Raw genomic sequence first — 8,284 nt, 5'->3', positions numbered from 1 at the left:
GCGATCATCCGGTCATACAATATAATTACACTAAATATACCTATTAAAAAAATAAATGATCCCTATAATAAAAACATATTATCATTAACAAAATTTTTAAAGCCAAAACCTATTCAAGAAACGGAAAAGTAAAGTACAAACTAAAGTTACACTAAACAAAATATCCATAAAATAAATAATACTGATAAAACCTAATAATTCAAATAATAAAAATATATTATCATTTATGAAATTTGCATAAGAATATAGTAATGCTAGTCTGAAAATTTCAACAAAACGAGAGAAGAGCACCAACGAAGAAGAGAAGAGAAAGAAAACCACAGGAAACCTTATACAAACCACAGCCTATATTAATATATGATACGCTTTTATTTTAATCGTTATATATTTTTGAAATTATTTTAAAAATTGTCACCATATCAACATAAGCTACATTCTTTTAATAATTATAGTTTCTCTAGATGGTAAAATTGTATATTTACATTAGTGATATTTTATGTTGTATTCATGATTATCGGCACGGTGAAAGCAATAATATTTCTAAAAAGGCTTTAGACGTCTGTTATTTTAACCTTTTGACGTCCGACATGCATCCGACGTCTTTGTGGGTGACGTTAACCAGACGTCTGTTGTGTCGGAACGGACGTCTATATGGCTGAACGGGTTATTTAGGGTTACGGGGTTTGGACGTCTGTTTGTGCACTGCCAGACGTCTAAGGGTCACTCAATGAAAATTATAATAACACGTCAAAAACATGAATACACAAAACCCTATCAAAAAATTATTAACGAAGAAACTAACTTGAAGATCATATTCGAAATGAAAATGGAGGGAAATGGAGGAGTGCACGACCTAAAACGTAGGACCCCTCCAGAATGGACGTTCAAAAGGCTGAAGCAATCAACTCTTCAACTCCCCCCGTCAGCCTTTTGAACGTCCGTTCTGGAGGGGCCGGACATATACAATATTATAGACGTTGGCCCCTCCAGAACGGACGTTCAAGAGGCTGACAAGGTAGTTGAACCCGTCAGCCTTTTGAACGTCCGTTCTGGAGGGGGCCGTACGTATATAATATTATAGACGTTCGGCCCCCTCCAAAACGAACGTTCAAAAGGCTGAAGCAATCAACTCTACAACTCCCCCCGTCAGTCTCTTAAACGTCCGTTCTGAAGGGGGCCAGACGTCTACAAGCTGAAGCAATCAACTCTTCAACTCCCCCCGTCAGTCTCTTGAATGTCCGTTCTAGTGGGGGCCGGACGTCTACAATATTATAGACGTCCAGCCCCCTCCAGAACGGACGTTCAAGAGACTAACGGGGGAGTTGAAGAGTTGATTGCTTTAGCCTTTTGAACGTCCGTTCTGGATGGGGCTGGACGTCTATAATATTGTAGATGTCCGGCCCCCTCCAGAACGGACGTTCAAAAGGCTGAAGCAATCAACTCTTCAGCTCCCCCGTCAACCTATTGAACGTGCGTTTTGGAGGGGGTCGGACGTCTATAATATTGTAGATGTCCAGCCCCCTCTAACGGACGTTCAATAGGCTGACGGGGGAGTTGAAGAGTTGATTGCTTCAGCCTTTTGAACGTCCATTCTGGAGGGGGCCGGACGTCTACAATATTATAGACGTCCAGCCCCATCCAGAACGGACGTTCAAAAGGCTAAAGCAATCAACTCTTCAACTCCCCCGTTAGTCTCTTGAACGTCCGTTCTGGAGGGGGCCGGACGTCTATAATATTGTAGACGTCCATCCCCCTCCAGAACGGACGTCTCCATAATCAATTATTTACATTTATGTCACCGGTCAATTATTTACGTTGGGGTTTTGGTGGACCGAGGTCTATTAGGTGACGTTAAAGGTCAATTCTGCAGTAGTGTTCTCATAATAAGATTAAGAGTATTATTTAATTTTCTTTTTTGTGTTTTGAGATATTTTATGTGTATTTAGGAGCTTAATAAGTTCTTAAATCATTTGTCATTATAAAAATTTTAAATAAGTTTTTATAACAATAAAATTTATTTATTATAAGTTTGAAATATGACTTATATATTAGAATTAATTTTTACAAATTTTCACCACAATATAAATTATATATTAAAATATTCAATTACTAAAACTTAAGTTACATAAAATTATATTTATAGTTAAATATATTTTAAGTTACTTTATTTTGGTTACTTCATTTTTAATTCCTTATCTTTTTAATTTTAAAAATTATTTATTAACCCTCTGTGTAGGTGTTATTAGTCAAAATAAGGAAATTACAAAAATTACAACTTATAATGTTTTTTAACCACGAAAACAAAAAAAAAAATATAAAAAGTTTAAATCTTATCTCTTAATAAGAACATAAAAAATTTCTGTTTCATTTCAAACCGTTGCACGTGTTTCTATAAATTAAATATTTTGTTTAAAAATATATATACCTAAATGAAACTATTAAATATTAAAATATTTAGTAATATTTTAAGTAAGGAGTGAACACGATCGATGCATAATTAATCTTTGATTTGAATATGTGTTTCCAAAATGGATGCCGTAGGATAGGGCTCACATTTGGTCAAGCAATGTCACGATCGGTTTCTCTAGTCACGATCTTTAACACAAAATTCTATATTTTCTTGTATAACACAATATTTCATTATATTATCAGATGGCAAACTCCAACATCGTTAAATGCAAATAACTAAATCGTAACAAATTATTTCAGTTTAATATTAAAGTTGTAAATATGGCATTACATTAAAGATTTAAAACAAAAAAGCATCTTTTATAATAATAATCTTACCCTCTGAAAGTATAATTATTTCGGATTAAAAATAATTATTATTTATTTTAAAAATGAATATTTTCATTATGCTTTTATTTTTAAGACATCTTATTAAAATTATGAAAGATATATAATAACTCTTAATCTGATAATTACTGGGTAAACCGCCCCAATTATTATAAATAGAGTTTCTCTCCATTAGATGCCATCAGCCCTTCATTTCTCTTCCAATCATGAATACATCTCCCTCTCAAAATGCAATCATATCTGTATGGTTGCTATGCGGAATCATCTTCAACACTGCCTTTTGCAGCTTCAATATTCATTGCAACCAACAGGACATGCATGGTCTCTTAAACTTCAAGCAAGGAGTTACAGACCCCTCAGGTGTCCTTTCCTCATGGACAACTCAACTAGATTGTTGTCATTGGAAAGGAGTCATATGTAGCAACATCACTAATAGAGTCATTGGAATCTCTCTCCTATGTTCTACAACTCTTCCAATTTACAGGGACGAAGAAGATAAATCACATTGCCTTACAGGTTCCATTCGTCTCTCCTTGTTGTTAGTGGAGTTGGAATTTTTAGAATACTTGAATTTGAGAAACAATGACTTCTTAGCATTACACTTTGATTATCGGCATAACCATAATTGTCATAATCTATCTATACCTACTTCTCCTCGTTTGTGTGTCAACTCTTCAACCCTTCGTCATCTTGATTTATCACTTAACTGGAATCTTGTTATCAATAGCCTTCAATGGCTTCCCTACATTTCCTCACTGGAATATCTTGACCTCCGTGATAATGATCTTAGCATGGAAACTAATTGGCTTCAATTAGTGACTATGCTTCCATCACTTTCATTCCTCAGTATGCGTGCTTGTCAACTTAAAGACTTGAGCTTGTCTCTCCAGTATGCTAATTTTACTAAACTCGAATTTCTTAGTCTTTCTGCAAATGAATTTAACTCAGAGTTGCCTAAGTGGTTATTCAATCTTAGTTGTGGTATTTATGAGTTAGACCTTAGCTCAAGTTCTCTAATAGGACATCTACCTAAGGACTTGTTAAATCTTCGAGAACTAGAATTCCTGAACATGGAAGACAATAACTTTGATGGACCCATTCCAGATTGGTTAGGTCATTTCAAACATTTAGAAACTCTTATTCTTGGAGTAAACAAATTTTCAGGATCTATTCCCACAAATTTGGGAAATCTATCAACCTTGATTACCTTGGTTGTTGGCTCAAATCCATTGACAGGAGTTGTGACTGAAAGAAATTTTGCCAAATTGTCAAAGTTAAAGGAACTGGGCATATACTCATATGTCGGGTTAACCTTTGATTTTGACTCGGATTGGATTCCACCTTTTCAACTTGAGGAATTAGTACTTGGGTTTTCAAATCCCAACCTTCCTGCGTGGTTCTATACACAGCGATCACTTGAAAGATTAACTATATGGGATTCATCATTTGAGGCTCCAGACAAATTTTGGAATTGGGTATCATCAGTGATTGAACTCGACTTAGAAGGCAATTTGATAGACGGAGACATGTCAAATGTGTTGTTGAACTCTACAGTCATTGACATATCATCAAATGGTTTGAAAGGTTGCTTGCCTCAATTATCACCAAATGTGGTTTTTGTCTCATTATCAAATAATTCATTATCAGGAGAATTGTCTCCCCTCTTATGTGGTCATAATGTGTCGAATGGGAAAAACAATTTGTTGTATTTGGACATATCATTGAATAATCTATCTGGAGGACTTACGAATTGTTGGAAGAATTGGAAATCTTTGGTTGCTGTTCACTTGGGAAGCAATAATCTATCAGGAAAGATACCTCCATCACTGGGCTTCTTATCTAATCTCACCTCACTCCATTTGCATGAGAATAAACTACATGGTCAGATTCCTCTCTCATTGCAAAATTGTCGCTCTCTGTTGGTCTTTAATGTTCGCAATAACCAATTAGCAGGAAACATACCATATTGGATATCTGAAGGTGTATTGGCTTTCCAATTAAGGTCCAATCATTTTAGTGGTAAAATCTCACCACAAATATGTGAAATGTCTTCTCTCATTGTGTTGGATATTGCACAAAACACAATCTCCGGTGATATACCCAGTTGCTTTGGTAATATCAAAACCCTACTTTTCAACAATGTTTCACGTAACAAGCTTTCTTTTAAGTTTCCTTCATCAAGTCCTGGTCGTTACTACTTCAACGATGACAGTCTAGAATTGGTTACTAAAGGTCAAATATTAGAATATGAAAAAAACCTACATTTTATGACCTTAATTGATATGTCAAGTAACAATTTGTCCGGAACAATACCTCCACAGATGTTTAGTCTCATTGGATTGCATTCCTTGAATTTATCCAACAATAAGTTAGCAGGAGAAATACCAAATGAGATTGGAAATATGAAAAACTTGGAATCCCTCGATTTTTCAACAAACCAACTTGGGGGAGAAATTCCTCAGAGCTTATCCACATTGTCCTTTTTGAGTTACTTGAACCTGTCATTCAATGATTTAACAGGCAAAATACCATCAGGCACACAACTTCAGGGATTCAGTGCACTTAGTTACATGGGCAATCATGATCTTTGTGGACCCCCACTTACCAAAATCTGCTTTCAGGATGATAATAACACACAGCTTTTAGACAAAGACGAAAATCAATCTGAATTTTTGCCATGGTTTTATATCGGAATGGAATCCGGATTTGTCACAGGCTTTTTGGGAGTTTGTTGTGTTATTTTCTTAAACAAAAAGTTCAGGTCGTGGTGGTCGTCAACATGAATCCCTTTCATTAAATTCAAAGAAATTGCACAATAATACAGGTCAGTAAAAAAAATTTATACAAATTTTATTTGAATTTATCTTTAATAATAGTTTGTTCTTCACCATTACTAAACTATACTTAAGTTCTTCAATTATTTTTTAATTATTGATTATTCTTTATTTATTTTTAAATTATAGTAATATTTATATCTAACTTATTTGTAAACATATATTAATAAAAGTGAATTGAGTTTAGAATGAAAACCATATATTAGTTTTCTCAACTCACATATGTCATAGCGGTATCTTAACTTTTAAGGGTTTTTTTTTGGTAAATTCTATTATCTTTTAAGTGGTTAAACTAGAGTGAGTGAGTAAATCAATTTTCTTTATTTTAGTTCAATTTATTTTCTTATCAAAATTGGGTCGATGAAAAACAATGGTTTTAAAAGTGAAAATATATTAGAATAATGGAAAGAAGAAATATGAATTTTAGATGTTTTATGGTGTATTAAAAATTTTAAGTTGCTAACTTATATGATAATGATAATGAAGCCTTTCCTATTAATTTAGTTATTCTTATAAAATTCTTTCATTATTATATCGTAGGTATTTTTCATTCATCAAAAAGGAAAGGAGTCATGAAGCTTAGGAGAAGAGAACATGGTGGTGTAATTCTTACAAGCAATGTCAGCAGTGATGAACTTAATATTTAAATTTGGTTATTATTAATAGTTGCTGTATTTTGTTTTCTCTTTAAGTTACAGTGATGCTTTTCAACTTTATTCTTTGTTTTCGTTTGTTATGGGTTATGCAAAACTGTTATATATATAAGGGTGTTGGTCTTTGTAGCATTTAAGTGAAAGTATATGTTGTATGTTTTATATGAAAAAGTGGATCTTTCCGTATTAGCTTTTCTTAATATCAAAGCACTAAATATAGGTGGCAGTTTCAATAATTTTTTTTAAAAGTTAATAATGTGATGATCATTCACGAAATACATTATTTGATGAAACAATGTTTGAATTTCCTTGTAAATTTGAATATTTGAATTTCACCTAAGAATTTCGTTGTAAATTTGAATGTTTAGTAGACACAGTTCCGTTGTTTATGGCATTGCGACTTTTACGTTGCAAGTCGGACTTATTCTATCGATTATGCAAGATAAAAAAAAAATGTGGATAAAATATTGTTTGGCAAAGAATTAAATGAATAAGTTGAGGCAATATTCCATTGGACATCCATTAATGCAATAACATCACTTTTTAGACAACAGATAGTTGCATATCCATCCAAATTGGCTTCCTGCAGCTATGGAAGAAATAACAAACACTTTTCGGAGAGGTCAAAGAGGACAGATGGAAAATTTCCCGCCGGTGAACTTCATATTATCCATTAATCCATATATGGTTTTTTCATATTATACCACTTTAACAAATTCATATGTGTATCTGGTTCTCATCATTGTTGAGACGATAAAACAAAACTCCTAACGGTTTTAACTGTTTGTTGTTACAGTTAAATGCTTCTTCTACTATTGTTATATACATTGCATTGTACTTTCATTTTTCTCTCTGTTATTCTTTACTGCATAAATCAGTAGATTACTGTCAAGAGACAACAGTGATATCCAGAGCTGAAGGTTGCGAAAGCTGGTGAAATTCAGTGACGTCAAAGAACTCGATTCAAGAAGAAAAGGAGGTGTCATCGCCAGATTAATTCATAGCAATCTCCCAATATTTGATGACAAAGATTATGTTGATTGGTGCATAAAAATGGAAGCTATCCTTGGGTTTCAAGAAGTAGACGAGGTGGTGAAGAAAGGACTCCAATAACCTTTGAAAGGTAACACAGAAGAAGTGAAGAAGTTGTACAAAGAAAACAGACGACTTGATTGCAAGGCAAGGATGTTACTGCATCAATGTATTTCTGTCACAATCTTTCAGAAGGTATCGAAAGCTACCATGGCCAAAGAAGTCTGGGATATTCTGCAGGATGGTTATTGAAACTTTGGCAAAGTGAAAAAGATTCGTTTGCAGTCTCTACAGCGGCAATATGAGCTTCTCTGCATGGGGGAGCAAGAAACGATGGTGGAGTATATTGGCAGAATTCAAGTTGTGGTTAATGCTATGAGAGCATGTGATAAGGTTGTGAAGGACAAAAAGATTGTCGAGAAAATACTTCGAACCTTGACACCACAATACGATCACATTGTGGTTGCTATAGAAGAATGCAAGGATCTTGAGGTAATGAAAGTAGAAGAGTTACAGAATTCCCTTGAAGCACATGAACAAAGGTTGATCGAAAGAAAGAATGCTAAAAATAGTGTGACGCCAAGTACAAATCAGGCGTTGCAAGCTAGAAATAACCAAACTTTCAAAGGTCATGGGAGAGGAAGAGGGAGATCACGTGGTGGACGCAATGGCAGTAGAAGCACAAAATCATCTGATCAAAACAGTGAAGACAATGGAGGTGAGCAGAAGAATGGAACCAGTCGAGGGGGTAGACATTCTAGGGGTAGAAGCAGAAAAGGCTATGATAAAAGAAACATTCCATGTTTCACGTGCAGTAAATATGGTCACTATTCTTCGAAATGTTGGCACAATGAAGATGCAAAGAGAAACAAGAATGGTGAAGCAGCAAATCTTGCACAAGAAACAGGCGATTCTGAATCTGATCATGTTCTTCTGATGAGCACAACCGAATGGTTTTCTTCTAATTGA

At 34.3% G+C, this 8,284-nt stretch overlaps 2 protein-coding genes across 2 annotated transcripts; both read left to right on the top strand.

Moving 5' to 3' along the window:
* Positions 1–2,989: 2,989 nt before the first annotated feature.
* Positions 2,990–6,483, top strand: LOC124826763 (receptor-like protein EIX2). The gene is made up of 2 exons (XM_047299691.2): positions 2,990–5,620; positions 6,171–6,483. Exon 1 carries the CDS (start codon positions 3,003–3,005, stop codon positions 5,577–5,579), a length of 2,577 nt encoding a protein of 858 aa, XP_047155647.2. The 5' UTR covers positions 2,990–3,002; the 3' UTR covers positions 5,580–5,620; positions 6,171–6,483.
* Positions 6,484–7,648: 1,165 nt separating this feature from the next.
* LOC148204876 (uncharacterized) lies at positions 7,649–8,284 on the top strand. Its single transcript, XM_088093657.1, has one exon. The coding sequence runs from the start codon at positions 7,649–7,651 to the stop codon at positions 8,282–8,284; it is 636 nt and encodes a 211-aa protein (XP_087949783.1).

The sequence above is a fragment of the Vigna umbellata genome, chromosome 1, assembly GCF_029865625.1.
Source record: "Vigna umbellata cultivar VRB3 chromosome 1, Vumbellata_1.0, whole genome shotgun sequence".
Taxonomy (NCBI): Eukaryota; Viridiplantae; Streptophyta; class Magnoliopsida; order Fabales; family Fabaceae; genus Vigna; species Vigna umbellata.
This window is presented reverse-complemented; position numbering and strand designations above follow the sequence as displayed.

Excerpts from the sequence above, each read along its gene's own strand:
- LOC124826763 (XM_047299691.2), top strand. The coding sequence starts at position 3,003 with ATGAATACATCTCCCTCTCAAAATGCAATCATATCTGTATGGTTGCTA.
- LOC148204876 (XM_088093657.1), top strand. The coding sequence starts at position 7,649 with ATGGTGGAGTATATTGGCAGAATTCAAGTTGTGGTTAATGCTATGAGA.